Raw genomic sequence first — 20,286 nt, forward strand, 5'->3', positions numbered from 1 at the left:
TGTGAACATTTTTTGAGGGGAATCACGAGGGTTTGAAAATGGGTCGATTCTCATCATTTTTGGTGACATTTTACTCTCAGGATGACAGGTGCTTGAGTGTATTTCAACCCATTACCAGGCTAGCAGCAGGTGTCATCATGGACCTTCAAAATCTTTCATATGTGTACTTTCAAGATGCATATACATTATGTGAAAAAATTGGTTGCCATGGTAACAAAATATGAAATTTAAAAAATGGCCTCATGGAGTCGAATTTTCCTCCATTTTCTGGTAGTTTGAGACCTAAGGACTTTAGTAGCATTTTCATGAATCAAAAGCTTATTTAACCTTTAGAAAAACTTTATTTTTTTAATTTCTATAAATTATTCGTATTGATAATAAATGAAGAGCGAATACATAACATATAACGAATTTTATGAATAAGATACCAACAGCAACAGGGTACGAATTGACCGGCTACCTAACATGGCTACGTCAACAAACGAAATCATTTAAAGCTGGGAGTTTTCAGGTCGTATGGGGCTTTAATGAATGTTTGAAGGTATGTTTAGACACAAGTATAGTAGGAAAGTATGTTGAGAATTTTTTGATATTAAATTTATGAGACAGCAACTCAAGAACACAACGATATAAGGCCTCAACCGTGCGCAGCTTTTTTGTGCGCCGTAAATCAAAGGTTTTTATAAGGGGTGGCTCTGTAGCTCTCTGTTATGTCAAAATATTTTTTCAGAGAGTTACAGTTCTGCAGCTATCTGTTAGGGAGAATGATGGAATATTAAAAGGGGTTCGAAGTTTTAAATAGAATTCATAATATTGAAAATCTTTTTCTCAAGAACCACTGGGGTATAATATGGCATTTGATGTAAAGGTTCAAGATGTTGTTTGGTATTTTGGCCTGTGTGTTCTAGGAGTAAGGACTATTAAAGGATTATAGGAAATTTAAATTTATGTACACCAATGTGACCATCACCATTAGTGTGGGGGAATATAGGAGTCTAAAGGTTTATGTAGGAATGTATTTCAAAAGAATACTTTCAAAATACATTCAAAATCCACACATGACATGTAATTCTTTAAGTTGTAATGCCATATCCTCATGTAGACTGGTGTAGATTCCAGTTTGTAGACAATGATCTCAGATGGGAGCTGGAAAAATATGGACATACGACATACAAAAGCTCGTGTGACCAGTAACGCCCATCAAGTCTCTGTCGTAAATCTTCTGAAGAATCGCAATGGTTATTGGTATATATAGAGAAATCAATATACATGTATCCTCATGAAGTGTACATTCAAGTTTGTTCATACCATAACTCCTGAGGTCAGGGTGAGGTCACAGAGGAAAACTGTTTTCTTCTAAGATAAATTCTCTATTAAGGAACAACAAATTTAAATTCATTTTACAAATAGATATATGCAAGCATCATTTTGTACATTAAATTTGTGCACAACACGACTCTTGGGTTCAAGATGGGGTCATAACACTGTAGCTCAGATGACCATCTTCATGTGTAGATTACAGTTATTTCATGTTAAGATGACCCCTGGGGGAAGGATGGGGTAAAAAAAGAGTTTTAATTATTATGTATGATCAATCTAGACATTTTTAATGAAAATCATTTCAAGGACCAAATGAAAGCAATTCTTCAAAATTATGTGTTCTAGCATCTTTATGGTTTGTAGTCATAGTTTGTTTACATCACCACCCTTGTAGAGTCATAGTTTGTTTACATCACCACCCTTGTAGAGTCATAGTTTGTTTACATCACCACCCTTGTAGAGTCGTAGTTTGTTTACATCAACACCCTTGTAGAATCATAGTTTGTTTACATCACCACCCTTGTAGAGTCATAGTTTGTTTACATCACCACCCTTGAGTCCATGCACTATTTCCACCTGTAGAATTTTGTTGTGTGGCACAGCATCAAAAGTTTATCATGTGTACTAGTCTTGTAGATTCACAATGAAGTTTGTTTACAATACATCATGGCCCCGGGGTGGGGGGTGCACTATTTATACCTGCGGGATTTCGTTGTAGTTCACAGTCCATTAAAAATGCATCATTTTGTGTAAAAATTAAAAATAGATTACTATCAAAGAATAATTGAAAAACTAATGATTTGTATCTGAACAATTAGAATGATGCTCAGGGTGTCTACTTTTTTGGATGAACAATTAGAATGATGCTCGGGATGTCTACTTTTTTGTCTCGGGCTTGTGATCCTGTCTACATTATGACTTGCTTGTTTTTAAACTGAGATGTTGATGTGTTTTATTCAAATCGTATTGTCTATATTTTATCTAGGATGTTGTCCACTAAGCTAATGGTGGGGATCGTAGCAGCTACCCTGCACACAGACATTGAATGGAGCTGTCTGGTCCATTATCAGAAGAGTGGGCAGTACTGTGTATCCGATCAGAGAAGTTTATCGAAAAGCATTACAAGGTACAGGGCTACATTATTTTAAATTATGTATACTTCTTAGTCACTTGGCTATCAACTTATTTTTTTAGAATCCTCTGAGAACTTTTACTGTGGTTTTGGTCCAATGGATATGAAAATGGTTGGCTCAAATTGCATGACTGAATAAAATAAAACACTTTCATTAAAAAAAGTTCTTAGATTTCAAACATTAATTGTTTAAACTTACTAACATATAGTGAATATATTATACCTAATAACCATGTTAACTACTAGCAAATAATTAAGAAAGCAAAAAAAAATATTTTTAATATCTTGAAGAAATAAATCAAATCTTCTTGTGACACACTTTAAATGTTTAAAGGCAACTACTTAAAAATGAGTCTGAGGTTTTATTTGTCATCTAAACTAACACTATACAGTAAAACTCGAATATAGCGAACACGGATATAGCGAAATTACGGCTGTAGTGAAGCGAAAACGATTCCCCCGGCAAACTCTTTATATATTCTATATAAAAATTTGCATCTATAACGAACACGGATATAGCGAATTTACGGATATAACGGAAGTAAATTCCTATTCCCCTTGAATTAAAAATGAACATAAAAATCACCTTTTATAACGAATTTATTTTTTCATTTTAAACTCTTTGTGATTTTTAACAATCATTTTCCATTGTCATAAAGGATCCACACTTGTTACAAAATTTCTGTTTGTATTTTTTCAAAAAGGTTGTTAACGCAAAACAATACTTACACATATGTTTAGGAAATATATTGTCGGTATTGTTTAATATTCTCCTTAATTAAATTTGGTGTTTGATTGCATTTATTTTATAGTACACTCCTTTATTTGTGTAAAGCAACAAGTAAATGACAATTGCAGTAGATTGTACATGTATGTATTGCGCCAAATTTTGTTGACATTTCTCTCTCGACATGTTCTTGCATGACTTAATAATCCATCAAGATAAATTATCATATAAATCAATGTGTATATTTCTTGTATAAAAATATTTCTTCTCGAAAATATATAGGCTTCATTTCTTTTAAAGACGACACAAACGCAAGTATATCGATTGCTGCTCTCTTATATAACTGGTATATATGTAGAACAAATCAGTTTTATAACGAATTCATTGTATTTGAATTATGAATTCGCTAAAAACATATAGCGAATTACGCTTCTAGCGAATTTTTATCGAGGGTCCCCAGAAATTCACTATATCAGAGTTTTACTGTAGTCAACATCATCTTTGTTTTGTCATTTTCTTCATGTAAGTGACCATGTATTCAGCAATGTTCATTCTTTGTCAACATTTTAATTATTTTCATGCTTTGAGGTGACACTTCCATGGAAGGAGTACACAGTTTGTATTGCTGGCTGCAAGAACGACTCACCCACCCTCGAGTACATAATGTGTACAGGGGGTTATTGTACATTGCATCACTCTAAACAGGGATTACATGTAGGGACTTGGCTCCTGAGGGACGTGATATTTACCAGATGGCAACATCTGTGACTCAATCATCTCAGCCTCATTTACATTCTCAATTTTGGCAATAACTTATCATTGAATTTTTTTAGGGACTTGTATGAATGGGCAGAAGACATTTTCTTAATTCACCACTCCATCATTGCCTGGTGTTGGAGACTGCACACTTTATTGAAAATTGATAGGATGTAGCAATCAATGGGTGTCATCATTTGCCCTGAGAAGACTAAGAGAAGTATTCATATTTAATGTAAAAAGTTTAGATCATGTAAAGAGCATGCTGGCATATTGTACAGTGATCTCCCTTAGACTATGTAAATTATAATACAACACTTGTTAATGGTGTTATTTTACATAATAAATTTTGTTTGAATTTTGAAAATTTGGTTCATAGTCAAAAACATGAGTTATAGCTACATGCATTGTACCATATTATGATACAGGAATGTCTGTATGTCTGTCTGTAGATGGGACGTATTATTGTATAGCAATGTCTGTATGTCTGTCTGTGTATGGGACATATTATCGTACAGCAATGTCTGTATGTTTACAATTAGGAAATGAAGGGTAGATGATTGCCCAATGCTGGAAAGTGGATAAATACATCCCCAAACGTGCGCAGAAAATCTTGCGCCGTAAATTGCACAATATTTACGTTACAGGAACTGTAGCGTTATGGTCAAAGACAAGAATATAAAACCATAATGCTACAGATCTGCAGCTATAGGGAGCTGAGATAAGTTCCCATTCCCAATGCCAAATATTCCATTATTTTTCCCAATTGGAAAGGTCCAGACCATCGAAATGAAGACCTTAAAAAACCTGAATTAGAAACTCTGTCTGGGTCACGCTCGAAGGCAGGGTCAATATAGGAAAATTGTTATTGACTTTCTAGTCTTAGTGTTACATATAACCAATGTTCAGGTGACCAATAAGGACAGTGAGTCTTCTGTTTAAAAGAGAACAAGCTGGTTTCCTTTCACTAAATTCAAGAGGATTTTTAATTTGCTCAAACTTTCAATTACCTGTCTGATTTCTGGCCATTCCAGCACTCATTGTCACTTTGGTTTTTCAGTTCCCTGGTCCTCATGAGATGGTGACACCCTGCAGTAGGAGCAGTTCTTACCGGTATCTCTTAAAAGAAGACAGAGGTTTTCGTAGCATCTGATCCATTTCTGGAGACAAACTTTTGAATGGAGCTGGTAAAATTTCTATCTTTTTAACTCATCTGAGCTATAAGCTCAAGTGGGCTTTTCTGATCACCAGTTGTCTGTTGTACATCTGTCTGTCCGTCTGTCTGTAAACTTATTTTTTAACTTATCTACAATCACAGAGCCCAATTTCAACCAAACTTAGTACTGTTAAAGGATTAAAAATCCTTTAAATGAAGGGACTCCCACCTTCAAAGGTTGGATAATCAACAAATGAAAAAAGATAGAATGGGGTCATTTAAGTATCGTCTCCAGAACTACAGAGGTAGAAATGAAGAAACCTCTTTAAGTCATGTGAAACCCTCCTTAAATATATTATTAACTTTTTAGCTCACCTGAACCGAAGGTTCAAGTGAACTTTTCTGATCAAAATTTGTCTGTTGTCTGTCGTTGTTGTTGTCGTTGTTGTAAACTTTTCACAATTTTATCTTCTTCTTCAGAACTACTGGGTAAATTTCAACCAAACTTGGCCTAAAGCAGTCTTGGGTGAAGGGCTTTCAAGTTTGTTCAAAAGAAGGGCCATGTCCCTTTCAAAGGGGAGATAATCACAAAAATGCAAAAATAGGGTGGGGTCATTTAAAAATCTTCTTCTTAAGAACCACTGGGCCAGAAGAGCTGAAATTTACCTGAAAGCTTCCTGACATATTGCAGATTCAAGTTGTTTAAATCATGGTCCCCGGGGGTAGGATGGGGCCACAAGGGGGATCAAAGTTTTACATACAAATATATAGGGGAAAACTTTAAAATCTTCTTCTCAAGAACCACTAAGCCAGAAAAGCTGAGATTTACATGAAAGCTTCCTGACATAATGCAGATTCAAGCTTGTTCAAATCATGGGCCCCAGGGGTTGGATGGGGCCACAATAGGGGATCAAAGTTTTACATACAAATATATAGGAAAAATCTTCTTCTCAAGAACCACTGAGCCAGAAAAGCTGATTTTTACATGAAAACTTTCTGACATAGTGCAGATTCAAGTTTGTTTAAATCATGGCCCCCGGGGGTAGGATGGGGCCACAAGGGGGATCAAAGTTTTACATACAAATATATAGTTAAAATCTTTTTCTCAATAACCACTGAGTCAGAAAAGCTGATATTTACAAGAAAACTTTCTGATATGGTGCAGATTCAAGTTTGTTGAAATCATGGCCCCTGGGGGGTAGGATAGGGCCACAAGTGGGGGGGTGTCAAAGTTTTACATACAAATATTGGGAAAATCTTTAAAAATCTTCTTCTCAAGAACCATTGGGCCAAAGAAGTTGACATTTACATGAAAGCTTTCTGACGTAGTGTAGATTCAAGTTTGCAAAAACCATGGCTTCCAGGAGTAGTTGAGGCCATAATAGGGACTAAGGTTTTACATGCAAATATATATGGAAAGTCCTCAGATATGGGCCAAGGTGACTCAGGTGAGCGATGTGGCCCATGGGCCTCTTGTTAATTCTGGCTCCAGGGGATAAGATAAGACCATCGGTGCCTGGGAAGGGCAAACACAACAGGCTAATGACACCAAGTATGGTAAAACGATGGGGACATTCTGAAATTTATTTGGCTGAAATTATGTTCATTAGGTCCATTTTCAGCTCGCCAGAGCCGAAGGCTTAAGTGAGCTTTTCTGACCGAAGTTTGCACATTGTCCGCTGTTGTTGGGGTCATCATAAACTTTTCACATTTTCATCTTCTTCACCAGCACCAGTTGGCCAATTTCAACAAAACTTGGCACAAAGCATTCTTGGGTAAAGGGGATTCAACTTTGTACAAATGAAGGACCATGCCCCTTTCCAAGGGGAGTTAATAGAGAAATAGTGAAAATACATTGGCGATTTATGAAAATCTTCTTCTCCAGAACCACTCGACCATTTCAGCCAATCATGGCATAAAGCATCCTTGGGTAAAGGGAATTCAGGTTTGTTTCAAATGAAGGACCCTGTTCTCTTCAAAGGGGAGAAAATCACAAAAAATAGGGTGGGGTCGTTTAAAAATCTGTTTTTAAGAACCACTGGGCCAAATGAGTCGAAATTTACATGAACGCTTCGTGACATAGTACATTTTTAAGTTTGTTAAAACCATGACCCCCGTTGAGGCCATATTAGGGGATCAAACTTTTACATGCGAATGTATCGGTAACATCTTTGAAAATCCTCTTCTCAAGAACCATTGCGCCAGGATAGAGCCATAATAGTGCAGATTCAAGTTTGTTAAAATTATCGCGCCCGAGGGTAGGATAGGGCCATAATAGGGGATCAAAGTTTTACATACAAATGTAGTGTTACCATGTTATATCGCCAGCTATTGCCCTCCACATATGACACGATATGTAAAAATAATTATTTTGCTTAACGTCTTTAATTTTTGCTTAAAAATGCCTATTCTGCCCTTGTGCATTTGTAAAACACGCAAGTATATCTACAATAGTTTCATTTGTGTCATGGTAGGTTCTACGCTGACTGAATGGGTTGAGCGGTTGACAAACACACATGCAATGGCTGCAACATTTTTCTGGGACACAGAAATATGATGTCACACAAATAAATACACATTTACAGCAGTTGATAGCAAATCTCATCGAATAGAGATTTAGTTAGTGTGCAAATGGACATTGGTGGAAGTTTGCAGCCGATAGTAGTTTCGTTTCTCAGTTCATGCGTAGGCAAAACTACTAGACAATTTGAAAGACAATTTTAATTGAGTATGTTCAAGTTATTATTGCAGTTACCTATGTTTACCTGTTTTCATGACACATACTAAATTTAGTCTGATTCAGCGGAGCAGACAGACTATGTATAATTAGGGATTCTGATCCTTGGTCGTTGGCATTGTTATTTTAATCGTTAAGCAAGGATTTTTTATCGGGTATTTAGAAAGGCAGTTTGACCTTTTGTACCTGAAAACAGGTGGCGATAGGCGAGGTTGGCGTTATATAGGATTTTTAGCGTTTATGGAAATCCGTTGTACACATTTTGATGGCGGTATGTGGGGATGGCGATATAATGAGTGGTGATATACCGAGGTAACTAGGTATGGGGGAAATCTTTAAAAATCGTCTTTTCAAAAATTACTGGACCAAAAAGGTTTACATTTACCTGAAAGCTTCCTGACATAGTGCAAATTCAAGATTGTTAAAATTATTGCTCCCCCCCCCCCTCCATGGGAAGGATGGGGGCACAATAATTGATCAAAGTTTTATATACAAATATATAGGAAAAATCTTTAAAAATCTTCTTCTAAAGAATCATTGGCCCTTTACATTTACATGAAAGCTTCCTGACATAGTGCAGATTCAAGTTTGTAAAATTTATCGACCCTGGGGGTAGGATGGGGGCACAATAGGGATCACAGTGTTACATGTTATTATATAGGAAAAATCTTTTAAATATGGGCCAAGGTGACTCAGGTGAGCAGTGTGGCCAATGGACCTGTTGTTAATGTTTTGTTGTTGACACCAGGTACACTAATTCAACAACACATAATGTTTTCTATTGATTTTTCATCAATCCTTTATTCTTAAATTCTGAGTTGAATCTGTGCTTAAGTAAAAATTGTTAATGTAAAACTTATACGGTACCAATTTTGATGCACCAGATGCGCATTTCGACAAATAATGTCTCTTCAGTGATGCTCAACCAAAATCTTTGAAATCCGAAATAACAATGAAGTTTTAGAGCTATTATAGCCAAAAACAGCTAAAATATGATGTCATAAAATTTATGGAGAAAATAGGGATAAGTAAGATTGATTCATTACAATGGACTTTTAAGACTCTTTATTCATATATGTACATGGTTTAGGTATTAAACATATTTACAAATACTGAACTTTACATTGGGAGTCGAGGGGTGGTAAACTATTTTTTGAACTTTACGTAGGGAGGTGAGGGGGTGGTGAACTATTTTTTTAATTAAACGTTGAGACGTGAGGGGTTGGAAAACTGCTTTCTGAACTTGATGTAGTAAGGTGACAGGGATGAGAACTATTATATGAACATTATATTGAGACGTGAGGGAATGGAGAACTATTTTCTGAACTTTACATTGAGATGTGAGGGGATGGAGAACTATTTTCTGAATTTTACATTGAGATATGAGAGGATAGAGAACTATTTTCTGAAATTTACTTTGGGAGGTGAGGGTGTGAGAAACTTTTTATTGATGTCGCATAGGACTTGATGTATACAGAGGTTAGATATTGTGTTATGAATGTTTTTAGATTGAGGTTTGTTCTCAGTTTGGAACATTCAGAATGCTTACATGGATTTTTTCTAGACATTCATGTTCTAGTGGCATAATATAATGGTGTGAAGAAGTCATTTTGGTTACGTATTCCTTAATGTTGAAATAAATTTTACAGGGTAGCAGTTACTTGAGATGTCTGGCTGATTGACGAGGATAAATGTCCTGCGACTCTGACATTCTGTAAGACTTGGATAGCTCTATCACTGTAGAAAATGTCAGGTTTGTTTATGAAGTTATTCAAAATGTTCCGTTTTTATGCCTCATTCATGCAATGACTGGGGCATGTAGTGTTAACCCTTTTTAGCTCACACGAGGTGAAAGCTAAAGTGAGCTATTCTGATCAATTATTGTCCAGCATCAGTCTATTTGTCTCTTCCTAAACTTTTAACATTTTCTACTTCTTCTCAAGCATGTACCGCAGGACTAATATCAGCCAAACTTGCCTCAAATCATGCTTGGGTAAAGAGAATTCAAGTTTGTGCAACATGGAGGGTCATGAATGCTCTCTCCAGATGGGAGATAATAAAAAAAAAATAGGGTGGAGTCATTTAAAAATCTTCTTAAGAACCGCTAGGTCAGAAAAGTTGAAATTTATATGAATGCTTCCTGACATAGTGTAGATTCAAGTTTGTTCAAGTCATGGTACCAATGGGTAAGATGGGGTCACAATGGGGGATCAAAGTTTTACATGGTGATGCATGGGATAAAGCATTAAAAATTCTCAGGAACAACAGGGTCATAATAGTAATCATACTGATATGCAAGCATTCATTCCCAGGTAGTACAGATTCATGTTTGATCAAATTAAGGTTCCTTTGGGTAAGGTGAAGCCACTATAGGGAATCAGAGTTTTACATAGGAATGTATAGGGAATATCTTTAATAATCTTACAGCAGGGCCATGAATACTTTGATATACAATCATCCCCAGATAATGTAGTTTAAAGTTTCTCCCAATCTTGGCTCCCGGCGGTAGGATGGGGCAACGATGAGGGATATAAGATTTAAAGGGAGATATATAGGATACATATTTAAAAATCTTCTTAAGAAAAACAGGGTCATGATCACTATATGTTAATGTGCAAGCATTTCCAGGTAGTGCAAATTCAAATATGTTCAAATTTTTGCCCCTGGGGATAGGGTGAGATCACAATAGGGAATCAAAGTGTTATATAGGGATTATAGGAAAGGCGTAGATAACGAACAGTGATCAATCTCATAACTCCTATAAGCAATACAAAATAGATAGTTGGGCAAACACAGACCCTTGGACACACCAGGGGTGGTATCAGGTGCCTAGAAGGGGTAAGCATCCCCTGTTGACCAGTCACACTCGCCATGAGCCTGATGTCCTGATCTTGTAAACAGAGTTATCTGTAGTCAAAATCAGTGTGCCAAGAACGGCCTAACATCTAGCAATCGATATGAAACACGTCAGACAGCATAGGGAATATCTTTATAACTCTGACAACACAGGGTCATGAATACTCATACTAATATACAAGCATCCCAAGGTATTAAAATTGAAGTATTTTCAAATCATGGTTATATCAAGGGGGGGGGGGGGGGGGGGGGGGGGGGGTAAGATGGGGTCATAATGGAATCAAAGTTTAAGTGGGGACTTTGTACAAAAACAAATCATCCGGAATTGATAGGTTTCTTCATGCTGACTCGGAAATCTTGAATCACGTGATTTAAAATGACAGCAAATTTGTTGTGTAGAAGCATGTTTAATAGAAGTTGTTTTTATGAAAAACAAATAACTCCCCAGCTCCCCAAATTGGACGTGCATCAAATGAAACCTCTTATGTACAGCATGGTATGAAGGAGCAAGCATGGGCAGGAACAAAGACATAATAAATTCCGATAAGCCATATAGGAGGAGATATGTACACAAACTATTTTACACTCCACCCCTCAGATCCACTATAACTTTGTACAAAAACAATACTTCTCCCCCGGGAAGAGGGGAGACATAAATACCCCTTAAATGATCCACACTTACTTTTCAAGTATGGGATTATTTTCTGCTGTAGGACAGCTTAATTTTCTATGAATATTTGTAGATATAGCTGTTTGCTACAAAAAATACAATGGACTAGATTGGAAGTCAAACCCAGGGTCCCAGAATCTCTAGTAAGGTGCTATTATAAACTCTAGTCAAGTGCTCTCAGAATCTCTGGTCAGGTGCTCTCAAAATCTCTAGTCAGGTGCTCTCAGAATCTCTGGTCAGGTGCTCTCAGAATATCTAGTCGGGTGCTCTCAGAATCTTTGGTCAGATGCTCTCAGAATCTCTAGTCAGGTGCTCTCAGAATCTCTGGTCAGGTGCTCTCAGAATTTCTGGTCAGGTGCTATTAGAATCTCTAGTCAGGTGCTCTCAGAATCTCTAGTCAGGTGCTCTCAGAATCTTTGGTCAGGTGCTCTCAGAATCTCTAGTCAGGTGCTATCAGAATCTCTAGTCAGGTGCCCTACCAACTGAGTAACATGGAACCAGCCTCACGCCAAGTTAAAATGTCATGCTTAAAGGTAATTCATCAGTCACAAATACAAGAGCCTCATAGGCAACAATGCTCACCTGAATCAAGATAAACCCTCTTATTCTGCTGTTGGGATCTTGAAAAAGATATGTTTTCAATCTTTATTTCAAAAAAAAAAATTAACCCATATTGTGATCCCAACATAGCCCAAAATGAGCACTACATAACCTTGATACAAGGTCAAAGGTCATGGTATGAGATGAAAGGTTTTCCCATAAGGAATCTATATATGAAGTATGAAAGACCTACCTAAATATTTAAGGAAATATTGCCTTAGATAAGTTTTTCTACAATTAGGTCAAGATCAAGGTCAAGGTTACAAGGTCAACAACTTTGGTAGGAAAGGATTGATTGAATATTGTTTAACGTCCCTCTTGAGAATATCTCACTCGTATGGAGATGTCACCACTGCCGGTGAAGGGCTGCAGAATTTAGGCCTATGCTTGGCGCTTTTGGCCTTTGAGCAAGGAGGGGTCTTTGTCGTGCCACACCTGCTGTGACAGGGGACCTCGGTGTTTGCGGTCTCATCCGAAGGACCGCCCCATTTAGTCGCCTTCTACGACAAGCAGGGGTACTGAGGACCTATTCTAACCCGGATCCCCACGGGATCGGTAGGAAAGGAAAGGCCTCATCCTTTATTGTGACAAGGTAGGAAAGGAACGGCCTTGTCACAATATCATCTTATCAAAGGGTACCGTCATAACGTATTTTATATACAAAATATGAAAACACCTGCTTAAATAGTTCCAAAGATATGATCTTGATGAGGTTTTCTTAAAAGTTGGTCAAACTCTGATACGTAAAAAGGTTTTGTCACAAGAGGCACATATGAAAAATGAAAGACCTATCACTCACAATTCAAAAGTGATGAGCAGCAAGGTTCAAGTTTCAGCTCAAGTTTTGAAAGATAAGTCAAACTATAAGGACAAGACTGCAAAGTAAAAAAAAAATGGTGTAAGATGTAAGGTTCTGTCATAAGGAATCTATATACAAAATCCAAAGGCTGTACTTTAAATAGTTCAGGAGATACTGCCTAAGTTTGGTATTCTTATTAAAAAGTCAAACTCTAATTACAGTTGAGGTCACAGGGTTAAAAACTATCAGGAAGGTCTTGTTGTATAGAATACCGATATATGAAATATGAGAGCCATATGACCCACAGTTCAAAAGTTAGTACACATTTAGCAATAAAGTAGGGGGCAGACATACAGGACAGGACAATATGCCCCCTCCCCGGATACAGTCGCAAGGGTATAAACACTTAACTCCGCACACCTGCTACACTTAAAAATGATTTGTTTAAGTGAATTACCTGCACTATCTGAACGTGTTTGCATATTAACATGACCCTGCTGTTGTTGAGATGAAGAATTACCTGCACTATCTGAACTGTGTGGATATTAACATGATCCTGCTGTTTTCAAAAACATGTCCCTAAATATCCCCATATAAAACTTGTGTCCATTATTGTCCCCCCCCCCCCCCCCCCTCCGAGGACAACATCTTGAACAAACTTGAATCTGCACTACCTGGACTAGCTGCAGAACTGTAGCTCTCCGAAAAAAATTATGTTGACAGACCTGAGAGCTACAGTGCCACTCAAAGTAAAAACTGTATATTTATTGCGCACGAAAAGCTGCACTCGCTTCTAGGTTTATTTCTCCAACTTCTTACACAATCTACCTAAAAGCATGAAATGAACAATTCCTCAGACATTTATCAACTACTCTCGTCCCTTTACAAACCTTAAAAATGTTTTTAATAGCTCTGATCAGTCTCGGAAAGTCATACGTTCGAAATTTTCGCCTATCGACAGCCATGTTTACTTGTGAGATCTCGTAAAAATGTGTAAGGTTAGTAAAGGGACGAGAGTAGTTGATAAATGTCTGAGGAATTGTTCATTTCATGCTTTTGGGTAGATTGTGTAAGAAGTTGGAGAAATAAACCTAGAAGCGAGTGCAGCTTTTCGTGCGCATTAAATATACAGTTTTTACTATGAGTGGCACTTTAGCTCTCAGGTCTGTCAACATAATTTTTTTCGGAGAGCTACAGTTTTGCAGCTATACCTGGGCATGTTTGCATATTGATGTGATTAATTATGACCTTCTAGTCTTGTGAAGAAGATTTCTCCTCTCTATATCCATTTAAAACTTTGATCCTACCCCACCCCAGGCAGGCCATGGTTTTAACAAACTTGTATCTATAATATGTATCAGGAAACTTTTACATAAATCACAATTTTTCTGGCCCAGTGGTTCTTGAGAAGATTTTTAAGTGACCCCACCGTATTTTTGCCTTTTCTTGATTATTTCCCCTTTGATTCTTCATTTGAACAAACTTGAATTCCGAGAGAAGATCATAATGCGAAAAGTTAATAACAACAGACAAATTGTAATGGGAAAAGTTCCCTTTGTACTGTGGATATCGGAGTGGATATCTCAGAGGTTAGAGCACCTGACTATTACATATGTAATACAGGGGTCTCGGGTTTGATTCCTCGTCCAGTCAAACCATTGATATCAATCTGGATAGTTCAGTGGTTAGAGCACCTGACTAGTAATACAGGGGTCTCAGGTCCAATCCCTGGTCCTTTCATATCGTGGGAATGAAGGGCCTTGGATTTGATTCCCGGTTCAATCATATCGTCTTTTCCTTCTCATTACATCTACATATCGCAGACTATCCTTGACAATTCAGTTTGATATGATTACACTTTGTTTATTTTGTAGGACGGTGGAGATTTAGATAAGTGGTGTGATGTTATTGATGGTAAACAGAAGACTGCGACCTTGAATCTGAAGATCTGTGATGAAGACTGGACGTTTGGGGTCACTCTCTGTTACAGTACTACAAATCTAAGTAAGTACTCAGTAATAATGTAAGACTGAACTCTGTATCATGTTTATCTAATATATACATTGTAAAATCAAACACATATTGAATTAATTCACAAACAAAATAATGTTCTGTTAAACTCACAAACACAAGTACATGTTACACATCACAAACAGAGGACTGTAATGTACACAGGGCTGTAATTAACACGGGGATGTAATTAACACAGGGCTGTAATTAACAAGCAGATGTAATTAACACGGTGCTGTAATTTACTCTGTGATTAGACATGTAATTAACATTGTGTTGGTAGATGTAATTAACACTGTGTTGGTAGATGTAATTAACACTGTAGAGCTGTGTAATTAACACTGTGTAGAGCTGAGTAATTAACACTGTGTAGAGCTGAGTAATTAACACTGTGTAGAGCTGTGTAATTAACACTGTAGAGCTGTGTAATTAACACTGTGTAGAGCTGTGTAATTAACACTGTGTAGAGCTGTGTAATTAACACTGTGTTGGCAGATGTAATTAACACTGTAGAGCTGTGTAATTAACACTGTGATTATAGATATTGGATTTTCTTCACTTTAGCAGTGTGCCACTCAGCCACAAAGAGGTTGTCTCTGATGTCCACACATAAACCCCATGGACCGCGTAAACCACAGTGAATGTAACGGAGGAACTGTCCGTCCTGATCTAGGATGTGGATACGGTGATTGACAATGTCTGCTGTCAGGATGTGACTCTGGCTGTCTGTAGTGATGCCGACTGGATAAAATGATTGCTTGGTATTAGAGGGATGACCAGTGTATCTAAATCGGAGTTTTCCTGACTGATTGACCACCACTACTGCACTAGCTGACCAGTCAGCCACACAGATATCCAGGTTCTTGTTCTCACTGATGTATGTAGTGTTATCACCAGATGAGTAGAGAGGACGACCCTGATCATCAAACTGAATGCTTTGTTTCTCTGTGGAGCCGGAGTAACGCACGACTTTGGATTGTTTGTAATCATCACTGATCATGGTAACCAGGAGGTCGTTACCCGCGGTACAGCAGACAGAGAGAGGTCTCCACCCCTGTAGTGTGATCACGGTCTGTATCTGTTTATTCTTAATTAAGTTCACGGTGTTATTACTATCGTCAGTATAAACAAGATCTCCGTCCCGTGTCACTGCTATGTCCTTTGGTTCTCTCCCTGACTTGGTTTTTATTGATGTCAGTAGTTTACTCTGGAGGTTGAGCAGCTTCATGGTTTTCTTATTCCCGCATGTCCAGACTTGATCTTCACTCAGACAGCTAACACTGAGTAGTTCTTTATACCCAGTGTCTATGGTGGCGGTGACGCGCGGCTCATCAAGCAGTGGTTTGACTGGAGGAGACGATACAGCTTCTGCTGACTTCATTGTGTCGCCATGTTCTGTGTTAATGGATAATGGCGGCAGAGAACCAAACATTTCATTGAGCTGATCTTTGTTTATTTTCTGAGGAGAGAAACTCGGTAATGTAACTCGGACTTTAGGCGGTAATGTTCTAAATTGGGAATTCCTAGATTTGTAAGTAGAGGTTAAGGAGACGTCATTTGATTTTAGGATTGATTTCAAGTCGGACATGATCTGTTTGAGTTCCGCCATTTTCTGTGTGATTTCTTCTGTATTTTTATTTAGCGCGTCCAGATGTTTAGTTTTCATCTCCGCAATGGCGGATTTCCGTCGGTTGACAATGGCGGTAATCTCCTGGTGTAGGATTTCTCCTTGTTGGTCAGCAATTGTGGTCAGTTTCCCGTATTTCGTTTCTAACTCGGCTTTTTCAGTTTGCACATCGGAGGCCATTTCTTCATATCTCGGGTAAATTCTTGTCTCGAGTTCTTTTAGATCTTTTGGTAAACTTTCTGTTTTAGCGCTGAGTTTTTCCAAAATATCTGACATATCGTGACCTTTGTGTTTACCTGAGGAGACGCAGGTAGAACAGACAGGAATGTTACATTCCTCGCAGTGAAGTTCGCAGTGTTTTTCGGAGTGTTTCGGACATTTTGGGTAGTTAGGGGTAACCTTTCTCTGTAAAAACGGCACGACATTGTGTCTTTTAGACGAGTCTGAGAGATGCTTTACTGCACAATTACCACAGAGATTTATATTACAAAGTTCACAGTGACTCTGTAGGGGGACAGTTTCACAGAGGTCACACAGTAGGACTTCCTGAGCACTGCGCCGGGGATGCATTTCTGATGGCGGTATCACAGGAGAACTTTACTGTCAATCAAAAAAGAATCTTAATTAGAGACGTTAACAGGTCAAAACAATTGAGAAGCTAGAATTATAGCATGATATGAAACACTGTGGTCATTGAATTTGATATTTCAAATGACATTTTATGAAATTAGTAACGAAGTGAGTAGATCGATTTCGTTGATCACAGGTTAAGTGATCAGATCAATCTCATTAATCACAGAAATATCGATACTATTAACACTACAATGTCAGAATGCGTATATATAATTCTGTCTCACCTTAAAATCCAACATGGCCTCCCTGTTCTTTCGACCTTCCGTCTAGTCCTGAGAATTAAATACTTGTGCGGCGTGTCAGCCTGTATACACTATCTACGTGTTATCGCTTGAGTAAATAGTTTTAAAACTTGTTTTGACCTGAATCACGTTGGGTAGCTGTGTCAACATTTCCGCCAGAAGATAGAATTTCCTTTCATAAAAAATAAAATGCAATCAAATATGTATACAATGAATAACTGCTTTCTTTGATTATATATACTTATTGTAATTACGCCCCGTGCACACAAATAATATTGCGTTTAAGGTACAAAAGAAAAATTTGCAAGGTCAACTTGACGACACTGGGGAGGAGAGGGGAGGGGGGGTGTCATTCAGTGGGTCCCCGTTTGACTCGTAACAATGAGGGTTCTTTATTTTGACAACGCCCACCATGACACGGGACCCCTGTTTCCATCGTCATATCTGAAGACCTGTGGCTTATAGTTCTATATTACAGGGCACTGTAAAGGGCCATTAACTACATTTGTGAAATATTTTACTTATGCAGGTAAATTGCGATATTAACTTTTTTATGTATATTTTACTTCAAAGCATCAAAAATAAAACATGCATATATTTATAAACATATTAAGGGACAAGAATAAAAGTTCAGTGTTTGACAGCTTCTTATGTTAATGTTAATTTTATGCTCTTCTTGATAGTACATTATATATATTTAGTAGTTAAAGCTTTGAATTGAATTCATGTATCAAAAGATGACCCCCCCTCTCCCCCATTTAATGTTTATGCCGTTTTAGTTGATGAATCAATTAAGGATTTGGCAGGCGGGGTTATTATAAAAAAAAATTTGAGGAATTAATTTTTATTTTATTTTTACTATTCCCCCCCCCCCCTGTGAAAAAAAAATATGTGCCTATTTAATGAAATTCAACGTTTCTCCACCTTTAAGTACACAACCTCACATCTCACATTTTTTATTAGTACATGTAATTGTTTGTAAGGGTATGGAATCGTTATCTCACCAGAGGGAGCGTTATGCAAGCTATATTTACCTGACAGACATTTACAATAAATCGCTCACCTGTTTACAGATAAAGGACATGTAAATTACCCGTATTTTAACTCCAGGAGAAGCTTGCGTAATGTGCTCTCTGGTGAGAGAATGCCATGAAATACGTTACGCATGATTTTGTATATCAATGTACATGTAGTTAACATATTTTGTTTTCTATTGTAGAATGAGTTGAGTGGGAAAATGAGCCTCCAGATGTATATGTACATGTGTATATTATAATTAAACTTCTGTTTGCACTCGCGCATGCGAGGTTACTCTACATTACGTATTCGAGTTTTATTTCCTGAATATTTTAGTTTTTGTTGAAATAGTAAATACAGCAAAAATTTAAAAAAATAAATAAATAAATAAAATTCTTCCAGTGATTTTTTGAATAAAAATCACAATATAATGCTTGTTATTGTATTTTGGAGGTTTATATATAGTCAGCGAAACCAACGATCCTCCGAAACCAACACGTACAATATCGCACCCATCGCTCGGAGAACAGGATGATCGGGTTAATGCTTTATAAATTAAAAAAAAGAAGTTTACAATCCTAAACCGGACATATTTTGTGGAAATGTCTGTTGTGTGTAAAATCATTATAGGATTGAATATATAAATTATTTTTTTCATGGAGAAATGAATATAAAAACCGAATCGCAAACTTTGTTTTAAAAGAGTTTGCAATTCGGTTTTTACATTCGTTTCTCCACGAAGAAAACAATTTATATGTTAAATGCTTGTAATTCAATTGCAAATTAAAAAATGTCAGTTTCCGTGAAATGTATTAACAACAGAGTCGAAATAGAAAAAGCTGCAGATTCGCGGAGTAATTTACACGCATGTCGGCCGCCAGCAGAAATCAACAACAATTGCAGTTTTCTCTGCTTTACTGCAATGTACACAGTTTAGGACATGTGTATGTTAAAAAATCAGAATTGTAGATAAGCCTCGAATTTGGAGATGGAGAAACACTTTCCGTCTGTTATTTGAACGTAGACAGATTCAAAGAGTGAGTGCCTGACACACTTATTCAATTTCTCACTATCACTGAATAGATTATCATTATTATTTGCGGAGACCATATTCGACAAAGTTTTGCTCATCGTCAGTTTTGGATAATAATACTCGCCGCTCCAATGAGCAGATAGCGCCGTTGCAAAGTTTTTCAAATTCTGGTTTTTGAGTTGGCTCGCAAAGCTATCAACGGCGTGCGGATTCATCGCGTATCACAAACTTTCTGTTTATTCTTACACCGACAGAAATAAATCCCGCACACAAAGATTTTCAAAAATTGTTCATTTGCTTTTTGAACAGCTTCATTAAGTTTTAAAGACATATCATGCATGTATGTTGACATTCTTATAACAATATAATTTAAATGAGTCCCCTCAATACGTTTAAAAAAACTAAAGATAGTGCGCATGAATACATGATGTAAGAAAGGGGCGATTGTACTTTTTTTTTTTTAGAAATTAAACATGCGACGTACGTGCGTATAAATATATGGGTTTTTATTGACAGACTTTTTAAGTTACAGAAAAGGGCAGCCAGAATTATATTGAAGGTGAAAGTAACTCAGACTTCTACACCTAATATTTTTAGTGTTCTTAAATGGATGCCTGTTCATGATTATTTTGTATATAGAAAACTAGTGCTTGCTTTTAAGGTTCTTAATAACATGACACCAGAATATATGAACGTTTTTAATTTTGTCAGCCAAGTTAGTTCCAGAACAACAAGAAGTAGCGATAGTGGCATTTTATATTGACCAAAAGTTCGAACTGAATATTATAAACGGTCTTTTAAGGTATCCTCCACAATTTTATGGAATCAGTTGCCCAAGTCTGTCAGAATCTGTGGTTCTATTACATCTTTTAAATCAGCATATTTGCAGCATTATTTCTCAAATAAGTGATATATGGGTATGATGTATATATGTATGTGTGTATATATATATATGTGTGTGTATATATATA

At 37.0% G+C, this 20,286-nt stretch overlaps 1 protein-coding gene and 2 long non-coding RNA genes across 4 annotated transcripts in view; 2 read left to right on the forward strand and 1 right to left on the reverse strand.

Annotated features, from left to right (window-relative positions):
- The window catches only part of LOC130047677 (uncharacterized), a 44,559-nt gene extending 29,500 nt beyond the window's left edge, over positions 1-15,059 (forward strand). Inside the window, exons 1-6 of one of the 2 annotated variants that reach the window (XR_008796509.1) lie at positions 451-541; positions 2,306-2,446; positions 4,013-4,155; positions 4,996-5,122; positions 9,478-9,581; positions 14,628-15,059. This is a non-coding gene — a long non-coding RNA (uncharacterized LOC130047677). Of the gene's footprint in view, positions 1-450; positions 542-2,305; positions 2,447-4,012; positions 4,156-4,995; positions 5,123-9,477; positions 9,582-14,627 lie in introns of those variants that run through there. The other variant, XR_008796508.1, reaches the window with a different exon arrangement.
- On the reverse strand, positions 14,788-17,349 carry LOC125654573 (E3 ubiquitin-protein ligase TRIM36-like). The gene is made up of 2 exons (XM_056143048.1): positions 17,248-17,349; positions 14,788-16,990 (listed from the first exon to the last, which is right to left on the reverse strand). Exon 2 carries the CDS (start codon positions 16,958-16,960, stop codon positions 15,299-15,301), a length of 1,662 nt encoding a protein of 553 aa, XP_055999023.1. The 5' UTR covers positions 16,961-16,990; positions 17,248-17,349; the 3' UTR covers positions 14,788-15,298.
- Positions 15,699-18,583, forward strand: LOC130047679 (uncharacterized). The gene is made up of 2 exons (XR_008796511.1): positions 15,699-15,833; positions 18,485-18,583. It is a non-coding gene; the product is annotated as an uncharacterized LOC130047679 (long non-coding RNA).
- Positions 18,584-20,286: the final 1,703 nt, after the last annotated feature.

This window comes from Ostrea edulis, chromosome 7 (genome assembly GCF_947568905.1).
Source record: "Ostrea edulis chromosome 7, xbOstEdul1.1, whole genome shotgun sequence".
NCBI classification, from domain to species: Eukaryota; Metazoa; Mollusca; class Bivalvia; order Ostreida; family Ostreidae; genus Ostrea; species Ostrea edulis.

Coding starts and splice junctions, on each gene's coding strand:
- LOC125654573 (XM_056143048.1), bottom strand. CDS start 16,960: ATGCATCCCCGGCGCAGTGCTCAGGAAGTCCTACTGTGTGACCTCTGT.